Source organism: Vombatus ursinus, unplaced genomic scaffold, assembly GCF_900497805.2.
Source record: "Vombatus ursinus unplaced genomic scaffold, bare-nosed wombat genome assembly UNPS02009835.1, whole genome shotgun sequence".
In the NCBI taxonomy this organism is placed as follows: Eukaryota; Metazoa; Chordata; class Mammalia; order Diprotodontia; family Vombatidae; genus Vombatus; species Vombatus ursinus.
The window spans coordinates 18,491,142-18,514,075 of NW_020949613.1; the positions used below are offsets into that span (position 1 = coordinate 18,491,142).

The 22,934-nt window shown below is 35.2% G+C and overlaps 1 protein-coding gene across 1 annotated transcript in view; it reads right to left on the reverse strand.

Moving 5' to 3' along the window:
- COL9A1 (collagen type IX alpha 1 chain) overlaps nt 1–22,934 on the reverse strand; it is a 122,977-nt gene that overhangs the window by 48,797 nt on the left and 51,246 nt on the right. Inside the window, exons 15-25 of the mRNA XM_027852959.1 lie at nt 20,693–20,746; nt 20,115–20,147; nt 19,258–19,314; nt 17,386–17,439; nt 12,955–13,008; nt 8,792–8,845; nt 3,613–3,666; nt 1,756–1,809; nt 1,555–1,608; nt 1,303–1,356; nt 669–722 (exon numbers count right to left, since the gene is read on the reverse strand). Coding sequence (XP_027708760.1) covers nt 669–722; nt 1,303–1,356; nt 1,555–1,608; nt 1,756–1,809; nt 3,613–3,666; nt 8,792–8,845; nt 12,955–13,008; nt 17,386–17,439; nt 19,258–19,314; nt 20,115–20,147; nt 20,693–20,746 — 576 coding nt within the window. The remainder of the gene's footprint in view (nt 1–668; nt 723–1,302; nt 1,357–1,554; nt 1,609–1,755; nt 1,810–3,612; nt 3,667–8,791; nt 8,846–12,954; nt 13,009–17,385; nt 17,440–19,257; nt 19,315–20,114; nt 20,148–20,692; nt 20,747–22,934) is intronic.

Genomic DNA, 22,934 nt, shown 5'->3' on the forward strand with positions numbered 1-22,934 from the left:
ACATCAGAATCTGAGCAGGGAATGAGAGAAATAGCCTTAGGGAAAATCAGCCCAGCATCAAGGTCAATGGAAGGAAAACACAGTAAGTTGATGAAAAATAAACATTTTTAAAGTAGAAATTTTAAACAGGAAAGCATCCTAAAGAAACTACAACCCCAAATTTATAAAATTACATATTTTCAGAAAAAAATTATGCATAATTTTATCTGAACTTTGAGAATTAAAAATTATCACTAAAACTTAATAAGTGACAGAGCAATAAACATTTTTGTTTTAATTGTTAACTTTTGATTTCACATAACCTTCATTCCCCAGTATGCCTCATCAGCCTAATAGATGGCCATTCCTTCTAACAAAGAATTTTTTAAAAAAAGAGAGAGAAAATTCAGCAAAACTAACCAATACAAGTCCAATATTGTATGCAGAGTTACACACCCATAGTCAGTCCTCTACCTCTGTAAAGAAAGCAGGGAGGCATATTCTCATATTTCTCCCTTTGTAGCCAAAGTTGGTCTTTTAATTTGACAGCATTCAGTTTCCATCTTTTCGTTGCTGTCCTTTCCAATTACACTGTTGTAGTCATCATGAATATTGACAAATTTTTTATTCAAATCTTCCTTACATATAATTATTAATTTAACTAGAATTTTAAAGAACTAGATACTTACAGGAAGCCCTTGTCTTCCTATATCACCAGGAGGACCAGGTTTCCCAGGTTCTCCCTGAAAAAAAAATTTATGTATTATCAGATTAAATGTTACTTGAGTCATAATTTTGTTACTTGGAAGATAGTAATAGCATATACTTTCTATGTATAAGAAGCAGTATTTCATAGGAATAGAGAGTTGGCCTAAGAGCTAGGTAGATTTAAGTCCTATCTCTGGCACTCATTAGTTGTATGATTCTGAGTAAGTCTTTCAACCCCTCAGTGTCCTAGGCAACTCTCAGTGACTATAAGCTGCAGAGAGGAGTTCCCTATAGTATCAGGATGTCAGAAATCACAGGTCCAGTCCCTTTCCTTGTCCTTATCCCTGTGTCATGTATGTGAGAGGAAACAAATGTGCTACAAATTCATAGATTAACTATGTAAAATAATACACACTGGCAAAACGTCATATGACTCAAGAATATAGCAGGAGCCATTATTCACTCAACAGTCATACCCCATCTCAGTCTACTTTAGTAATACATCATTTTTACACTACGGAAACCAAGCAAACTTGCTACAATGACTAACATTGTAACACTGTGGCTCATTTTCTTAAAAAAGACAATTGCACATTGATTAAATCAGGAAACTACCTTTGATCCAGGCATTCCAGGGATTCCATCTCGACCATCTACCCCTGGCAAGCCCTGGATACATAAAAATCATATATGGGAATTAGGAACACAGGCTCTTTCTTTCTTTGGCTACTTGGTAAATTCCAAAACAATTTAGTAATTATTTAAAAAGAGACAGGCTTTCAAATAATAAAAATAGAAGTATTAACATTATAGCTAACATGGCTGAAACACTTTAAGGTATTCAAAGTGCTGCATATAAGTACATACATTCTCTCCTTTGGGACCTGGGAGACCATTTATCCCTCTAGGACCCTGAACACCCTGAAAAGGGAAGAAGAGAAGGGGAATAAAGGCATTTAAGCAATATACACAAGAAACATCCTATTGTCAAAATAATTATTATAGTTCTATATGTAATAGAAATAAAGGTTTTCGTAAATGCAGGGTTTGAGGGTATTTAGAACTCACTCTGTCACCCTTGGGGCCTGTTTCTCCTAGTGGTCCTCTCTGCCCTTGATCACCCTGAAAGAAATACATTTCTTATTAATAATGCAGAGGTTGTAGTCCTTTAAAAAATAATAAATCAGTATGTATATTACATAATGTAGTTGCTATTTTGTCCCCAGTGTTTTCCACATTGCCCTAGAATGAATCAATATTTTAAAAAATATTGATATAAAATGAAATTAGCTTGGCTATTAATGCTTCCTCATTGACTAAACTGTAAGTTCACAACTTTGTCAGATTCCTTCTACATTTTCAAGCTAGGACCTATAACACATATGCTTATGTGTATCTCTTTTGTTCAAACTGCAGATGACCTTAAAATTAGCCACCAAATTTGCACACCACCAACATTCATTGAAAAATGTCAACCAGGGGCAGCTAGGTGGTACAGTGGATAGAGCACCGGCCCTGGAGCAAGGAGGGTTTGAGTTCAAATGTGACCTCAGACACATAACACTTACTAGCTATGTGACCCTGGGCAAGCCTAGCAAAAAGAAAAAAAAAAGAAAGAAAAAAGAAAAATGGCAACCAAATGTTCAGAAATTCAGTATTTTATGGGAAAAGGGTCTGGTTCCGGAAAAGATTTTTCCTCCATATTATTTCAAGTGCGTTGTCTATTTTTGGTATAAACTAATGTTGATATTGAGCTCTTTGAACTTTTAACCATAACACATACACAGTAATCAAAATATATTATCATCAAGACATGAAAATAATTCTCATCAATTACTCTCAATTTTTTATTTGCAGCCTGGCATGGTAGAGAGAAAGACAAGCTTAAAGACTGGAAGGCCGGGGCTCAAGTGCGGCCTCTGATTCAAATGCTGAGTGGCCCTTGGCTACTCATTTAAGCTCTCATCGTTCCAGAACATATCTTTAAGATGAAGTTGTAGAGAACACGCCAACCTGCACAGGTGAAGGAAATTGCCGCCTCTGGAGTTCCCTATACCAGTAGAATCACAAGTTCAGTCTATGTCCCTGTCTTCACCCTACATTTACTTTGAAGTATCATAATACGGTGATAGATTTTTATTGATTCACCCACACTCTCTTGCCTGATCTTCCTTAAGACCAATAGCTTATATCTGTATTAAGTTAGAGGCATCATCAGTATATACAGAGCATAATAATCCTACGGTGAAGGTAGTGGTATATCATAACAATTACAAGAATAACATATATGAGAATTAGGAACATAGGCTCTTTAGCTATTTGCTAAATTCTCAAAGCAGTTGAGTAATTATTTTAAAAGAGATGGGCTTACAAATAATAAAAATGAAATTATTATTGTTATTATTATAGCTAACCTGGTTATAACAATTTAAGGTATACTAAGTACTGCATACCACAGTCCCACTGAACTGGCCTAACTGCCCCTCACGTATGACCCTACATCTCCCACTTCTGCACTTCTGTCTGTTTCCTGTGGCTGGAACGTTCTCCCTCCTCATCTCCGTCTCTTAGAGCCCTTAGTTTCCTCCCATGTTCTTCTCTCTAGCCAAGAGTACATTCCACCCCAAGTGACCTTAGGTCTATTTTAATATACTGATATATGAACCTGCTATCTCCCCTTGCTAGACAGTCAGCTCCTCAAAGGCAGAAGTTATTTTACTTTTCTCTTTATATCCTCAGAACTTAACACAAATGTCTGGCATATAGTAGACATTTAATAAATTCATGTTGGTTGATTGATACCCAAAGCATTTTGAAACATGGAAAACAATTGCAACATCTATCATTCCACCTCTTCTGTTATAATTAATAAAACAACAACACATTCCCCAAAATCAAAGCGTTGAAAAGAGAAAAACAACTTACAGGTGCACCAGGAAGCCCCTGAGGCCCAGGCTCACCATCAAGGCCACGAGCTCCCTGCAGAATAGAAAATAAGTGATAATAAGATTCACACAAAAATAAAACCAAGCATTGCAATGAAGGGTTGGTTATAATATATGAATATGATGGAATACTATTGTGTTGTAAGAAATGATGAAGGGGATCATTTCAGAGAAACCTAGGGAGCCTTATATGAACTGATGCAAAGTGAAGTGGGCAGAATCAGAAGAACAATTTATACAATAAGAGTACTATAAATAGAAATGTCATTGAAGGACTTAGAAACTGATCCACACAATAACCACCGCCAGTTCCAGAAGACTCATGATGAAACATGCTATCTGCCTTCAGATAGAGAGCTGATGGACTCAAGTGCAGTTTAAAGCATGTTAGTGTGTGTGTGTGTGTGTGTGTGTGTGTGTGTGTATGGGTGTGGGTGTGGGTGTGGGTGGAACACAGCTAATATAAGAATTTGTTTTGCTTAACCATACATATTTGTAATGGATTTTGTATTTCTTGCTTTCTCAATGTGTGAAAGAGAAGGTGAGAGAGAAAGAATTAAGAACTAAAAATAAAATAAAATTGAAAGAAATGTCATTAAAGAAATGAAAAAACATTTTTAAAAAGAAATGAAATGTCATTTTAGCCTTTCCCCAAAATACATCTTTAGGGCTGACTTACCAACCTGGAAAGTCAGTAAGTCCTTAGGCCTAAGAGTTGCCTCTAATTGACTTTCAAGTACCCTTCCTCTAACATGACAGTTCTTAAGCTTTTTGTGTGTCAGAGACTCTTAGCAGTGTTATGAAGTCCTAGGACCCCTTCTCATTTTTTTAAATGCATCAGATAAAAGGCAAAGTATTATAAAGGAAATTGATTATGTCAAAACTAAGTTTTCAAAATAATACTTTTTTTTAAGTTCATAGCCCCAGGTTAAGAACATCTGCCTAACAGCATACACTAAGAAGTAGTCAGTTAAGCAGTTACCACATTGATGCATCAGTCCAAATTTGTAGCTCACACCATGAAAAGCACTTGAATGATCATACTGCTTTGGTCTGACACATCTATACAGCCTTTAAGAATTTTTTTTGTAAGTTAATATTGCTATTCCATCAAGACTTTAATAACAATAATAATAACAACTAATTATTATACTAACTACACTCCGGATACTGTAATGAGCTCTTTCCAATTATTATTTCGTCTGATCTTCACAACAACCCTGTGAGGTAGGTGAAATTAATACCCCCATTTTACAGATGAGGAAACTGAGGCAAACAGGTTAAGTGATTTGCCATGGGTCACACAGCTAGTAAGTGTCTGAGGCCAGATTTGAACTCAGGTCTTCTTGAATCCAGGCCCAGTGCTCTATCCAACTATGCCACCTGAGCCTAGAAGACTGATAATTAAATGAAATTTTTAGAAGTTTTGAGACATAAATAGCAACCATTCTGCAGTCACATTCCCAGAGTTTCTAGAGCATCTGGGCAAATCTGATAGTGAGTCAAGCTCCGATAGACACTGCAATAGCAGCAGTTCGGGCTTCTGTTGCTACAGTTGCTTGCAGGCATTTCTGAGACTCCAAAACCTCAAATCACACCAGAAGTCAGAATTTCAGGCATGTCCTACAAAATCTTTCCACTTGACATTTTTACTCCCATTTTTAAGCTCCAGTTCTTGCCTTATTCCTATTATTATTTTTTTTTACAGTGGACCCCCACCAAGAGATGACAGTTAGATGGTATAGTGGGATGGAGTGCTGGGCTTGGAGTCAGGAAAACCTGGCTTTGAGTCCTACCTCACTAGCTACCAGAGCCTTCAGCAAATCATTTAACCCTTTCAACTTCAGTTTCCTTATCTGTAAAGTGGGGGTGATAATAGTACCTACCAGACAGGTTATTGTAAAGATCAAATGGGATCATGCATATAAAATATTTTGTAACCCGAAAGTATTACATAAAGCCAGATATTACTACTATAATAAAATTTATCTATGTCTGTATACCTAACAGTCAGATCCCTCCTAACGCAGATTTGCAATAGCTTATTTCAATTACCACTTCAAAAGATAATTTCTGTCTTTTATTATCATTAGCAGGGTGAAAATAATAATCCAAAGATAATTAATGTGATCCATTATTAAATATGAAAATATTGATTAGCATATTATTAAATGTGTAAATATATTATTAAATATATAAATTATAAAATCCCTTATACATTACTTGAAGAAATGTGGCATGGTACTTTGGAAAGGGCATTGTCTTTGGAGTCAGAAGGTCTGGTTTTACCTCCTGCTTCTGAAACTTACGCTAGCTCTACATCCCTTGATGAATCACTTAAACTCCCATCAGTTTCCTCCTTTGTAAAACAAGAGGGTTGGACTGGATAACCTCTAATAGCCTACCATACCTAGAACAAGGATTCTCTGATCCCCAAATGTTACAACTCTCTCTACATTTTTTCTCATCAACAAAGTAGGGACTTAAAACAAAAATAAAATAAAAAGGGAATGATGATCACCTTAATATCGAAAGGCAGAAGAGACAGTACAAGGATCATTATTGTTTGTACAGCGCCTCAAGATTCTTAAGATCAGCAAGATGGAGCAGTAGATAGAGCGCCAACCCTAGTGTCAGAATGACCTGAATTCAAATCCAGCCTCAGATAATCCAGCCCTGGACAAGTCACTTAACCCTGCTTGCCTCTGTTTCCTCATCTATAAAATGAGCTGGAGAAGGAAATGGCAAAATGCTCCAATATCTTTGCCAAGAAAAACCCAAATGAGGTTACGAAGAGTCAGACACAACTAATCAACTAAACAGCAGCAAGATTCTAAAGGCATTGTATATACACTATTTCACTTTATCCTCACGAAAAGGTAGAAGGCTATTCTTCCTGCTACTAAGAGAAAACTTTAAAATTTGGATCACAAAAATAAATGGTTTGATGCTGAACTAGAAAGACGGATTATTAGTTCTCACAACAAGGTCAAAGTTATTATTCCCATTTTACAGATAGGGTAACTGAGGTTGGGACAAGTAAGTGACTTGCCCAAGATCATACAGCTAGTGACCGAGGCAGAGTTTAAACTGAGACCTTCATGACTCCAAATCTAACATTGGAGCTACTATACCACCTAGATTTACACCTTTACATGATACAAATAAAGAGAAAATAATCTAATGGATAAAACTGTACCAGGTTGATGAGAAAACATAAAAAGAGACAAAAGAGGAGATAGATATTGAAGTAAGACAACAGTACAGAAAAGGCAATGGTGAGCATTTAGAATTCATAACACCTTTACTATGATTCCAAACTAGTTATAGACCAATTGAATCTGAGGCACCCAGAGAATCATGACATTCGCTGATCCTTAAGAATTAGGAAAGAGCAAAATGTTACTCTGCATTCCCTTAGGTGAAGAATGAATGATGCAGAAATAATAAAATAGCCCTTGTAATTCATCATTCATTTATGTAACTATTATAGAATGTAAGCTCTTCCAGCAGGGAGCATTTCACTTCTGTCTTTGCATCCCCAACACTCAGCATAGCGTCTGACACATAGCAGGTAGTTAATAAATGCTTGGTGAGTCCAATTGAATTGAATTGTGATAGGAGAGGAACTCTGACCACAAGAAGATAGCTCTTATATCAGAATTCATGAAAGAGCATTTCTGTTTGAAGGACAACTTGGTAAAGACTAAAGCAAAGGACTTTTTTTTTGTTCAAAAAACACCAAGTGGAAGAAATTCTCAAAAGAAAAACGTATCAGGTGCTGAGTAAAGTGAGCAGAGCCAGGTACTGTACACAGTAAGAACAACAACGTGCAATGACTGACTTTGTTAGACTTAGCTCTTCTGAGCAACGCAATGATCTAAGACAATTCCAAAAGACTCATAATGGAAAATGCCATCCACATCCAGAGAAAGAACTATGGAGTCTGAATACAGATCAAAGCATACTGCTTTCTCTTTTTTTTCTTTCTTGTGGTTTTTTTCCCTTTAGTTCTGATTCTTCTTTCACAACATGACTAATGTGGACATTTAAAAAAAAAATCAGGAAAAAACTATGCTTTGCTGCCAACTGGCCTTGAGATTTGAGGCAAGTTACTCTGACCTTCAGTCTTTCCTCATCAATAAAATGAAAAGTTTGGATTTAATGACTTCCAAGGTCCTTCACATATCTGAGAACCTATATTCCTAATGCTAATTAATTTTTTCAGTAAACGTTCATTTGTTTTAAGAGATGATTAAGATCCAAAAAAGTGAGGTCTCTAGCAGCAACTTGAAGTAGAATTAGGAAACAATATATAAATGAAAGGACACATGGGAAGAAAAAGTGACTTAAGGGCTCCTAAGTTCACGTTCTCCACAAATGAGAAAAAATGTGTTTTTGAAGGCAGAATTGTATCATGAGGGACAGGGAAGAAGAGAAGGGTGCTGTACTTGGAGCCAAGAAGATCTGGTTTTAAAACATGGAATATTTCATGAATCTGTCATTCATATACAAGAACTGGATAACCCACCTCATTCTACCATTATTTAAATGGTATTTGTTTAAATCATTATTTAAATAAAATCATTTAGTTTTTAAAATCAGTAACTGGAGCTAAGTATTCATAATCATCTTCATAAGTTTCCAGACCTAAAAACAGAATGGTGAGGATAGCCTACTGAGCACTCTTAACTTAAGAACAATGATTATGATAGATCACATGCAATGACCAGAAAACATAAGAATTAAAGTGTTTTGAATGATTCTATAAATAACAATGACCTTAAGCAACTGATGTGCCTAATAACAGGGAAATAGTTGAATAAATTATGGTACATCCAAGCAACAGATTATCATAATGCAATTAATACTAACAAATATGATAAAGGTAAAGGAAATTGGAAAGACTATTGTGAAATAACGCTATGCAAAAAAGCCTAAAGACCAGCATACATGCTAAATATGAGGAAAGATGAATGTGAATGAAGAATCCTGATGTAGTCTTAGAGTAACTAAAAGTTATCATATTTAATGCATTTAAATTAGCTAATACAAATGTATATATTTACCTGAAAAAGGTAATTAGTTGTATGACTTTTCAATATTAAGTTTATAATAAATAATTTAGTTTTTTAAAAATAAAATAATTTTTATCTTACTTTGTCTCCTTTGGCCCCAGCTATACCAGTTATTCCTCTCAAGCCTTGAGGACCCTAGAAATTAAAAAAAAAAAGAAAGAAAGAAAAGAAAAGAAAAGAAAAGAAATTTTAACTGAGATGTATTTTATTAAATATTTTTTATTACTTCATGTTTCCTCTGGAGTAGTCTTTGTGCTGGTGAGTGGATTAAAGTCTATATCCCTCTATAAGAGACAATCTTTAAAATTTGGATGGCAAAAATGAATGGTTTGATACTGAACTAGAAGATAGATTGTCAGTTGACCTAGGCTGAAACATTTGAAAAGCAGAATGTTTTTATAAGTAAAATGCACATTTGTGAATGGTAATATCCCTTGTTAGGAAAAAAATCACAAAGGCTTTCCTTGGTCTTGAAAAGTAAAAAAAATGATTTAAAGAGTGTCCAAATAAATATTCATGCAAAGCTAGAACTGGTATATGTACTAATAACCAGAGCTGTAACTGATTTTTTCACACACCTACCAAAACTTACATGCTCAGGCCCAAATTGACAAAAGGCTTGTCTTCTAAGACAAAGTTTTAAGACTTCTAAGAGTTCTTTGACATATAAGTTGTTTGGAATATGAATGGATTTTCCCATAGGAAAAAAATGTTATACTTGATGGCTGTGTAATTAGACCAATACACTTGGCCTCAGTAAATCATAATAATGCACTTGAAACCTAGTACTAAAATTTCTAGAATAGAAACATAGTCTCTATAATAGAAAATATTATAGATAATCACCATTTCACAAACAATTTCCATGGGAAAAATGGATTTCAGGATACCAGAGACAAATATCTCATGGCTCCCTTATGAACATATTGGTGTGTGGGTGTGTAGGTGTGTGTATCTGTGGGTGTTATGGGTAAATGCAAGAAATAGGGAAGAAATGCAAGTTTGGGTTGTTCCTACAGAAATGTCAGGGGTTCCAATAAGGGATGGGTTATATGCCTGCCCAGACACCAGTAACTTCTCAAATGTTTACATTTGCATAGAAGAAAGTAGTTCTCTGGTTTAAGTAATCATGAGGTATTCTGAATTAGGAAACAAAATGCAGTCATGATGTGGAACATAGAGGCCCTTCCCAAGTCAGATGTTTGTACCTAGAGGAAGCTGGTGGTGGTAGAAAGAGTGCTAAATTTTGTGCCAGAGGACCTGGGTTTGAATCCTGGGTCTCATGTGTATTATCTATGTAACTCTGGGAAAGTCATTTAATTTTTCTGAGTCTCATTTTCCTCAGCTGTGTAACATTTAACAGATGTTCCAGCAGCATATGGGATCCTTGTTTCATTAAATCAATCAATTTTACCTTAGCTGTCTGTGGTTACTCACTAAGATTATATGCTGCATGGATTGAAGAAGTTTGCTTACTGGGAGTTCCCTATACCAATGAAATGACTGATCCAGTTTTCAAACATCACTAGAGTTAAGGCAACGCATTTCCCTTTAACAAATATATTCTATTAAACACCGATCGATACACAGAGTGCCTCAGGAAACTTTGGTCACTTTTAAGCTTTGATATCTTTTAATAAACTTTAAAAACTTAACATTTAAGTCCTCTAATACATCTTTTATCTAAAAAAGAGGCAGAATAGAAACAACTTCTTACCCTTTCATTCACCATTCAGTTTCCTCTACCTTGAATTTTAGCTTGTTCCTAGGCACATCCCAATCAGCAGAGCTCCCTGAATTAGGGAGTGCAAGCGCAGCAGAGAAATAAAGCAAGTGGCCCAACTTCTTCCAACTTCATATGTTTGGGTTCCTAACCTTTTTAGATATTTTTCTCCAGGAGAGCAAGAACAATGTTTGTTTCCTATGTCTCTCCTTTAATGGTGAGTGCACAGCCATGTTCAATGAATGTTTGGAAATTATTGCTCCTATGATTATGGTTATTTATTCCAACAGGGAAAACAGGGTATATTAATTCCACCCTCATCTAGTGCTTCCCCAAAATGGACCAGTCTGGCATAACATAATGCTTTGAAAAGAGGAACGCTGTTATTCCAAATTAATTTACTATGCATATTATAGCAGCGAACTGCTAAAACACAAGGGAATGCCTTTTTATTAAAATACATGATTGCCAGCAATTAAGAATGTTCTAATTAGAATGATAATATGCTGGGTTAAAAAAAAACTAAACTAATCAGTCTGATCCTACCTACTCCATATTCAAGAGGCATGTAATTGCCAAACGACAAGTGGGTAGGCTTTTGAACATGGAATATATATGGAACACCTTTCTTTGCTCTGTGGATAGTCTTTTGGGCACTTAAACCTTAAATCTGTTTTTTTTTTAAAGATTTTATGTGATCATAAGTAATAGTGCTCCAATGGAGACATGACTTTGATAGAAAAAGTCACATCACAAACAAATTGGAGAAGCAATGAAGAAATTACCTTTCAAATGTATGGAGAGGGAAATAGTTCATAACTAAACAAGTAAAGATCACACAAGATAAAATGGGCAATTTTGATTATAATAAAAATTAGAAATGTAACTGATAACTGGAGAAAATCATCTTTGCAATAAATTTCTCTAATAAAGGTCTCATTCCCAAGCTATATAAGGAACTGATTCAAATTTAAAATACTAAAAGCCATTTCCCAAAAGATAAATGGTCAAAGGATATTGAACAAGTAGTTCAAAGGAAGTTCAAATCTCTTTCAAAGGAAGAAATCCAAAATGCTCTAAATTACTGATAATTAGAGAAAAGCAAATTAAAGCAACTTTGAGGTTCTAACCACACCTATCAGACTGGCAAAGATGATAAAAAAGGAAAATGACAAATGTTGGAAGGAATGTGGGACAACAAACAGATGGAGCTATGAATCAGTTAAGGCATTCTGGAATGCAATTTGGAACTATGCCCAGAAAGTTACTAAACTGCATACCCTTAGACTTCACTATACCCCTGAATAGTGGTAGATACTATTTTATCCCCAAAGAAATTAAACAAAGAGGGAAAATATATATTTATACAAAATATTTATAGCAATTTGTTCCATGTTAGTCAAAAATTGGAAACCAAAAAGCTGTTTTCCCATGGGGGAATGGCTAAACAAATTATGGTATATGGATATAGTGTAATATTATGGTGCCATAAGGAATGATGAAATGAACATTTTCAAATTAAACTGCAACCCTTATGAAGAGATGCAAAGCAAATTAAGCAGAACTAGGAGAACAATTTATATAATGATAACATTATAAAGAAAAGCAACTTTGCAAGACTTTAGCACTCTGATAAACACAATGATAAACCACAAGACCAAAATAATTGAGATGAAAAATGACACTCACCTCCAGACAGAGAGGTGAAGAATTTAAAATACAGAGACTTATGTTTATGGACATGGCTAATGGGAAAACTTGTTTTGCTAGACTATATGGATATATGTTAAGGGATTGATTTTGGGAGGTCTTTTTTTTAATTTGCTCATGGGGGTAATGGGAGGGATAGATTAAATTTAAAATACTTATTATTTGAAAAATGGGAAAAAAATTTAAAATAAGTTACAATGCATAACCCTCCCCTCCCCAAAAAAAAGTATTTGGCTACATATTGGCGCTCTCTCCACCTTTCCAAAAGAAGTAGTTTACCAAAATCATGCGATGTTAAAAAAAAAAGGGGTAGGGGTACCAATGTGGATAAGAAAAACTTAAAAGTTTTTATTTGAGTGATTTTAAACTCTTAATCAGTAATATTACTATACAAATATTAAAACATTTAAAAGACTTAACAATCAACAAAATGTACATAATTCCTTACATCAGTGGCCTTTTTGCTGCTCCTCACCCAGGACATTCTATCTCCCACCTTTGCTTTGGTTCTTCCTCATAATTTGAATGCATTCTCTTTCACCTCAGCTCTTATAATACTTAGTTTCCTTCATAGTTCAGTTCAAGTTCCTCCTTCCACATGAAACCTTTACTGATTTCCCGAGATGCTAGAGCATTATCTTGCATAAAATTATCTTGCATAAAAAAAAATTTGTATGTACCTATATTCCCTAACACAATGTAAGTTGCTCAAGAATGGGGACTATTGCAATTTTGTCTTTGTATTTCTACTGAATAGCATGTTTCCTGGCACATTAATAAATGCTGGTTGAATGTTTAATGAATACCTTACCGGAGGTCCTTGAGCTCCCACTTCTCCAAGTTCTCCTTGGTCACCCTCTTCTCCCTAAAAAAAAAAACAGTAAAAACAGAGAAATGTCATGTAAAAACAAGCATATTGATATCCTTAGTCTAGTCTAATTTGGTTTTTAAAAGTTTGCTTGCCTGTACCTTAAAATACTCTAAAGATAAAATACTAACATGAGAATATTGCAACAAAGAGCCCAATCCTGCCAATGAAAACACACAACAATGCTTTAGCCTCCATGGAGCTACAGGAAATCACATTCAACCAAATGATTTCATGTGATTAATCTTCTCCAAATGAATTCTTTATAGAATATAAACTTAGACAACTTGAACTTCTGCATTCTCCTTAGCAATAATCCACAAAGTGACACAATTTGACAAGAGCTGCTTTCCTTTTAATAGCTTTTCCTAAAAGATGCTTTAGGAAACTCAACTTCATTTCTATTTTCATTGTCCCTTTGCTGCATTTTAAGAATAATCCACCTTCATTTCTCTCAAGGTCTAGCAGTGATAGTTAGAAATTTCTGCAAAGGAAACGACAGTCAATTCCAACTATCAGCGTTAATGGAGAGGAACAAGTGATTCAGATAACCTAAAGCAGTGTATAATGCAAAAATCAGTTATATTTGGTGTAAGAGTATATTATAAGTTTTTTGCAGATGATTTACTTCCCTAATTATGTTAAGATTGCATTCCCTAAGTACCAATAACTGATAGTAGAAGGACACAATTCAAATAGTTGGCAAAGGACAGCAGTCTGGTACATATGAGTTGTTAGGAATAATTCCCTAAATGGATAATACACACATGGATGAGCAACAGTTGTCTGCATACCTCTAAATGATTACCTCTGTAGAGCATTTAGGGTGGCGGATGGGGGGAAGAATCAAACAAAGATAATTTGCTGTTTGTGGGTGGTAGATTTTATTCCTTAGTTTATTTTTTATTATGTTAGCTCTCAATTCATATGATTAACCCCTAGAACAATAGTGTACCTGTATTTGCATCAAATACAAAAACCTGGAGGTTGTTATTATTATAAATCTGCTAAATAGATAAAAACAAGGAAAGAGTGGTAAAGTGGACCTAGGTTCCACTTAAATTCAAATCTCAGCTATACTTCTTACTCCTACAAGTGTGAACTGGGGGAAATCCCAAAGCTCTGTGCTTCAGCTTTTTCATCAATAAAATTAGGGGGTTGTGGATCTCAAAATAAACACTCTATATACGTTATCTCATTTGACCCACTTAAAAGCACTATTTAAATGCTGCATGATTGTTGTTATCATCATCATCATCATCATCATTATTATAACGTGAGATCACAGGTCATAGGGTAATTGAACTGACCAGGATGACCCTATATCAATGCAACCACAGGGTTACCCCCCCAAAAAAAAGAATCCTATTTTAATGGCAAGTTAAAATAGCTCCTTATTGGTCAATTTTCAGGTCACCTTTGCCAGGAGGTCTAAGGTCTGATCCTCAATAGGGCAGTTCAAACACTGAAAGTACTTCAGCCCAGTAAAGTGGGCATTCAGATAAAGCTGTTCCTTACAAATAAACCTGCTTTTAAAGCATCTTCACTTGGCAAATGTTCAGATTTATGCATTTGATAAAAGGTCAATTTGCATATCTAATGCCTCCCACGGGGCCTACACAGCAGTTTTCTGCATTCCTTCATAGCTCTGTCAACAGTCTAAACACTAATGTCAAATAAGAGCCTTGGAAGCTCTTTGTCATCAATTACTTGATCCTTAAGGTCCTTAAGCACTTATTGAGTGTGCCTCCATTCAAAGATAGGGTAAATCCTTTGCTATTCAATCAATGACTGCTTACATGGCCTACAATTGTATAACAAGACATCTCTGTGTATTCTTTCAGGTGGGAAATTTAACTAATTACCTAGAAATACAATCCAGTAACTTCTATTTAAAATGCCAAATATTGTGAAATCAGCAAGAATTTGAAAGGAAAAGGGAATTTACTCTGTGGCGTATTTAAATATATGTATGCTTCAGTAGAATGTAAGCTCTTTGAGGTCAGGGACTGTTTATCTTTGTTTCCCTGGCACCTAGCATGGTTCTTTGCTCATGGCAAATTCTCCAGAAATGCTCATTGTATATGCACAAGGTCAATCCAATTGGCTAGACATCTATAAACTTCTTGAGTAAATGTTACAGGAGCATCATTTGCACACAGACTATCAGACAATGGAAAAATGCTCCTTAAAGTAAATGTTGGGTCAAAATGTTGGGATGGTTTTTGTTGCTGTTGTTGTTGTTATTGTTGTTTTGTATATCATATAAGACCAAAACTTTTCTGTGGTTCTCTCTTTACAAACATAATGGAAGTCAACAGAAAAAATATATATAATTCCATATGCAAGCATTCCCTTTCAGAGATAACTTTTCAGGGTTACACAATGTCTAAGTAAGGTTAATATGTTAATAAGGAACATGTTAATAAGGAAAGTGAATCTTCTTTGTGGTTCCAGTTAACCTCATTTTAGGGGTTATTAGGTAACTAGGAAAGAATAAGAATCAAGGATGATAAAGTTCGTATGAGATTTCAACAGACATTCAAACTTCCTGAGGATGCAACCAAAAGTTCTTCTTTCTGGACATTCATTTCCCAATCTGACATTAGGTACACACAGCTGTTGTATTACAGATGAGTCAAACAGCTCAGCTACATAGGGACTACAAAAATATGAAGTTTGGCAATGATTGACAAAACCCTAATTTGAGCTCTATACTGTGTAATAGAAGACAGAAGATGAAATTAATTGATACAGATTATTTGTGGCTTTTCCAGACTACTAGCTGAATACTGTTTATGGATATTAGAAAGCATGGATCTTTGTCATCAGGTCCTTCTTTAGTCCCAAAAAAACAGAGCAAACTAAAGATGAACAAAGTGCCCCCCCAAAAAAGGAATATATTTGCCAAAAATCCAGAAGTCTACCATTTCTAAGAATAAAATAATGTGAGCCATAGCATGATATAATACCAAGCATTTCTATGGTTCTTTAAGGTTTCTAAAATGTTGATCTCATTTGAGATAGTAGCTAGAGTGATGAATTTGGAGTCAGGGAGACCTGAGTTTGAACCTTGCATCAATTAGCTTTCATTGAACCACTCAGAGTTTCAGTCTCCTCACCTGTAAAAGTGGACAATGATCGTAGTAACTTCACAGGTCATTATGAAGATCAGCTCTAATAATGTATATAAAGGACTTTGCAATCCTTAAAACATTATAGAAATGTAAGCTGCTATAATCATCATCATTATTACTATTATCATTATTACTAATATTCCATAACAAAAAAAAAAACCTCCATTTTTTTTCTTCCATGAAATCAACCTAGTTTGATCTGAACTAAGTTTGAATCCCCTGGATTTAGAGTAACTCATTTGCCAGTTTCTTTTAGGGTGTGAGACAGCTGAGTCTTTATGACTCTTACCAATAAGTCACTAAACCTCAGTCCCCTCAGTAGTAAAATGTCAAGGTTCATATCTGGGTCTTCCTCAGTTCACTCTATTGCACAACCTCCTATTGTGGTAAGGAAGCTCACAGTGATGATATGTGGACTACCTAGCTCACGAAGTTGTAGTGAGGAAAACTCTTTGTTAACCATAATATGCTATATAAATATAAGTTACTATTGTATCTCCATGGAAGCCCAGGAGATGGAAAGGCAAGCACCATTCAAGTAGCATTGGTATTGAATATGTTTGTAGGCTAAAAAATGCAGTTAAGTGTTTTTTAATCCTCTCTAGATTTTAACCTTGACTCTTCTGTTGGGAAAGACATCAGATGCAATTTATGGTAATGGATTTCATAAGGAGGCCATCTTGCTATTAAGTTAATAAAATCATATCATTTATGCCACCACCAAATTGTCTGGAAATCTTCCCCCCAACTCTCAGACTTAGCTATGCAAAAAATGAGAACAGAAAATAAAAAGAGGTATGACAAGCGAAAATATTTCTGAGCTAGAGCTGAGGAACCCTAAAGTTAAAAACCCATTATAAAACTCTCTTTTGGCTGATGCCATCAATTCCCTACACACTTGCAATAAAATGACTGAATGAATGAATCAGTTAGCTAAATAATGATGAAATAGTAGAAGTATCAAGGAAGGTAGCCCAACAAGAATGCAATTCACTTGTGAAGGAAAAAGAAGACAGCAAATAAAAAGAAATACCTAAATGAATGCAAAAAAACTGTGCTTAGTTTGCTTCTTATAACTGAGCTACTTTAAGTATATCAAGGCAGGTCAAGAATGTCAGCATATGCCTCTACAGACTCTGCATATAGGGAGGAAAAGATGCCATTTAGTAATGGCAATGCTGGTATTAATCACTGCTTCTCAGTGCCAATTTTCCAAGCAAATATTTATTTTTCTTACCTTGTGACCTTGTCTTCCTGGTTCCCCAATTTCTCCCTTTGCCCCTTTGTGACCCTACAAAATATAAAAAAATAATTATTTTTTCAGTTCTTATCTGTCACTAGAGGTTGCCCTAAAAAAAAAGGTGTCCTGGCATCCCCACATCCATAGCAATATGGTACTGAAAAAAGAGCCATTAAAGTCAAGAGAAAAAAATTATTGCTTAAAATACCCCTTCAATTCTCATATTATACGGGTGGATGGATCTCACATTATCCATTGTTCAAGTTACCTGCAGCTTATTTCAATAACAGCTGCTTTCTGTTCTCTGAGGCTATTTTTCACACTTTAAAATTAGCTAGTCATAAACCTCAGGCATCTAGAAGCCAGGAGGTGGCAGTCTTGATTCAGCTACCCACCCCATATCTCCAAATAAATGGAAAAGTCTCTGAAAAAATATGACCAGGCTCCCTCCCATACACATATACACACATAACCCTTTCTGTAAAGAAAGTCATAGGCAAGGTCATTGCCAGCTGTGTGATCCTATCAACCATTTCTGAACATGAAGTGAGCTATCGAGTGGTTCCCATAAGGGAAACTGGAAGTGGTCAGCAGTGGCAACAGGAGCTTTGCAAGTAGCTTCAGTTGTTCAGTAGCCTCCTATGGTATGTGCTCTTTGGGTGGAAACCCAGGTAGTTTGTCTTGCTCTTGGCTTCCAAAAGCCCATCTCATTCCAGAGTTGAAAGTCTTTACGGAAGAACATTACCCTGCCTAAACAAATCATTCCCAGTTCCGGAGATCACCAGAGGATGATGAGTTCTACTGCAGGGTCAGAATAATTGTTTGGAGGCAGTGCTCTTTAGACTGAGGCCACTGAGGATCTTTACCGGTAGATCAATCATTTTCTCCTGGTAGCTCTTCAGACTAGAACAAGGGCTTCCTCTGTGTCTCTCTCAGGGCTGGCTCTAAACCAGACTGAGCTCAGGGACTGGGAGAAGAGAGAGCAATCTATCCCACCACAGAGTCACTTGAGATTTGTCTGACATACTCTCTTTTGGGAGGTTGAATATTCTCCCAAAAGAGAAACAGACATTGTGAGTGAGAAAGAAGGGTTTGAGAATCCTGCTACTCCAACATACAGTGTCCTATTATTTGTATATTAAATATTTTCATACACAACATTTAATATTTTAATATATGTTGTTAATATTAATTATGATTTAATAATTAACATTAAACATTGTTGTATTGGTATTTATGATTAAGTTCATAATTTTTAAGAAAAAATTTAAAGAACAGATTTATTTCTATTTTATAATCTCATTTTATCTCAAGCTTTAACATTTTTCCCCCTAACACCATTCTGATTAAATTCCCTGCCTGTACATTTTTAGCACCTGCTTCCTAAATGGACTAGATTAATTATGCCAAAAGATAGACAAACTTCTGAATACCTGATTTTTGTAATTCATCCAATCCCAAACTAAGCACTTTATTGGTGTTTTCCTTCCTGATTCACAAAGGAGTCATAAAACTAAAATCTCCACATTAGCAGGGAATCCTATTAGCTATAGTAAGTGAAATATGTTAGTAATGCCTAAGATTATATTCACATAAACATATTATTCCATCAGAGGGATTTTCTATCAATATGATCTCTATACATGGAAGAACAGAACCCAAAATAACCCTTTTTCCCTGATAAGTCAGCTCTAATATGGCTCTGGAGGAGAAAGTGAGAATGCTAACTTTGCACAGCCCCCCCTCACTCAAATTCAATTCAATTGCAAGTCATGTTGTCATTTCCTGATGTCATGGTCCTCTTCAAGAATGAAGGACAAACCACAACCACAACTCTAATAAATGTAATAATCAAATTAATTCCCTTACCCTTAAGCCTGGTAGACCTGGATATCCCGAACGACCTGGTGGACAGGAATTGGGACACTACAAAAACAATCACACAGAGTTAGGATTTTAAAACCAAATGGGCCAATCAAGTAAAAATTTTAAGAAGTTCCAATTGGCACATAAAGAAAATTAAATTAATAAGAATGTATTTGATATATTCCCTTTCAAAATTTCATTTCACTAGTCCAGTAGTCTATTTCACCAGTATTGATTACAAACATGTTAAATGAGAGGCAAAAAATGGCATAGTAATTAGAGATCTGGTTTTGGACTCTGAAAGGCCTGGACTCAGATTCTACCTCTAATTTCTCACTGTCCTAGGTCAATAACCTCTAAACTTTTTAAATCACGAACCCATTAGAAAAAAAATGAGCATGTACTCACAATATATATTTATTTATAAATTATATATATGTACTGCTATGTGACTCACTATCCGACTCAAAACAAAAAGTAGAATCAGACAGAGACCTTAGTGTTGATTGCCTTCAGCCCATCCTCAAAGGAGCATATCTCACAACAGAGAGGTGTTCTAGGAGATGAGGACTAAAAAAAAATGCCCTCCTTAACAATGGAAAATCATACTGAAATAGGGGCGATGAAATAATAAATGTTGGTTCAGTTCTGAGTGGGGCCATACAAGAAGAATGGAATAATTCCATGCATGGAAAAAGAACCAACTAAGCCCTGTATTATCCACTAGGAAACTGTGCTTGGATACAAATTACTTGGCCATCCAGATACCGACGAAAAAGGCTGCTTAGACAAGCCTTCCTAAAGAAGGAACACATTATTTTTGATGGACACCATTTTATTCATAAAAGCAAACATCTTACCAATGGATCCCCATCATGAATCCCAATTGTTCCCTAAAGCAAATAAAAGGAGCAAATGTTACAGAATATTCAGAATCATAACTTTTCAAATAAACCAAATATAATTGGTTCAAATATCCATGGCCAAATGGTGGCAGAGAGGCATCTGCCAATAAAATAAATGAAGATACTGGACAATTAACAAGATACAGCAATCTAAAGTCTCCTAATCATGGGACTAGTCTTTTGAGGGAGCTCTATAATTGCTCTTTCGTACTTCAAGGGGTTCCCCCCAAAATTGTAAGGAAGAGGTTTGAGTCCTAAAGGTAAATGAATTCTCATCCACTCCCATCTTGAATTTATTTTTAAATTTTGTATACTGAAAAATATTAATTTTTCACATAATTTTCTATCTTTAAAGGATTCATGCCTTCAATAAGAGATGAAAATAGATAGCCACATTGAAAAATGAGGCTTGTTATAAATATGGCATAATAATGATGCTTTATGTTTACACTCATTTCTTTGTTCACTTTACAACTACATTTGTCAAGTTTGACTCTCTGGATCATGGAAAGATCACAAATCTAAGAACTTACACTAGGTCCTGGGGGACCTGGAGGGCCAGGTGGTCCTCTTCTCCCGGGATCACCCTAAATATTGGGGATAGAACAAGTAAATGTTTATACAAATGGCAGCTCATGACATAAAAACACAGAAGAAATGATGAGGTACACAAAAACCCATGGAACTCATCAAATGCTCAAAGCAAGCAAGGAAATCAATGAGTCCTCTCTAATCTAATAATCTCCACAAAACAAGAGCAAGATAATGGATGAGTTCCATCTCTCAAGTTAATAAAATGAATCTAGACCTGAACAGAGGAAAATAGGGAAGCCAATTCTATTGGATAGGGTATTTATATATCTGATATAAAGGAAAATTTTAAAAAAATTCTTCTATTTGATTTTTATGCTTATTTATAAAACCAGAAAGTATTGATAGTACTGTGAATACTTAATTATAGCAAAAATATTTCCTTCATCATGAAAAAATTAGCCTCAAATTAGAAATAGGTTCATCTTTGCAATTAGTGTCTGCCTCATGCCAATATTTTTCATATCACATTCATCATTTGGACTGTTATTATACTCACTTAGAAAATTCCAAGTAAGCTATGAAGATGGCAATGTGTTTTAACTGGTCTTGAACCCAAAATTTATCCATGGCATATGATTTCTTTTTTCTTCCTATTCTGCCACAAGAAGCCACTAAAACATTTTGAATCATTTCCACCTTATGATTATTTCAAATTTGTTTCCCACTCTACCTCGCCTATCCACAAGGGTAGTCCCTCCTTAGATCTTACCATCACTTAATATTGTTCTATCTCCAAAATTTTAATCTCTAAAAGTCCTTTCTCTGATCATACTTTACTGTCCTTCCATCTCTCTCTTCCTCATTTTTCCTAAACCTCTTTATCTTTACTGCAAACTCTGATACATCTGCCCTACCTTGTTCCCCCATCCTATCATCTCTGCTCTCGTGTGATTTTCTGCCTTTCACAGTCTTGACTCTAGAGTTAACCAATTCTAATACTATATACTATGCTAGTACTGTGAAGAATATGTGATACAGTCTGCCCTTGTGGAGTTTCCAAATTCTAAACATTTATATGATGTTACTGTAACAATTATGAAATGTTTACTATAAGAGTCGATATTTTAAATATTTTACTTTGGAATATGTAAGGTGTTCTTTATCCATGGTTATGTCTTTATAGCAAAGAGGATCTACATATAAAGTATGCTGAATAACACATTGGGATTTCAATGAATTCTGAAATCCAGAATGGATTTCAATTTTAATCTGACCCACAAATCTGATACCCAAAACTTTAGCCCTAAAGAATGTAAATATGATTTTTGGTGATTCTATATGGTAGAGGAAAAGCTATAGAGCAATATCAATATATCAATATAATGAGCGTTGGCTTTTTATACAGAAGTCCTAGATTTCAATTCCAACTAGAAATGTGCTACTAAATGTTTTAACCATCAGCTGGGGGGAAAAGGCAATGCATATACAACACTCTTAAATTTAATCTGCATTATTAACATTTTTTAAGTCTAGACAATCAACAAAACAATAAATTAAGCCCTAATTTGGAGCTTTGTCCATTTCCAAGGTATAAATACTCATACTGAAACTGTAACAATTAGCTCTCACAAGCTAAATTAGATCTAGTCCAGAACATTCCTGATTCCCATTTTATTATTTATTAGTTGTGAGATCTTATGCCAGCTACTTCAACTCTCTGAGCATGAGTCTTCTCATCTGTAAAATGGGGTAATAATACACCTACTTCCTACCTCATAAGGTTGTTAGGGAATTCAAATGTGATAATGGATTTAAAGTATTTTGAAAACCTTATAATATATACAAATTATCCACTCTTACTATTATCGTTGTATTCATGACACTTTAATATAAGTGGTCATAATTTTAGGCTATTAATTCTTCATTTCATATAAATGGTCTAAAGAAAAGAATCTGGCCTGGGAATTAAGAGACTTATTCAGTCATACCCAACCCTTCCTGACTTCATTTGGGGTTTTCTTGGCAAAGATACTGGAGTGGTTTGTCATTTCCTTCTCCGGCTCATTTTACAGATGAGAAAACTGAGGCAACCAGGGTTAAGTTACAGAGTTAATAAGTGCCTGAGGCTGGATTTGAACTCAAGTCTTCCTGACTCCAGGCCCAGCATTCTATCCACTGTGTTCTATTCACTGTTAGAGACTTCACCAATTAGTGGTATAACCTCTGGCAAGTTACTTGACC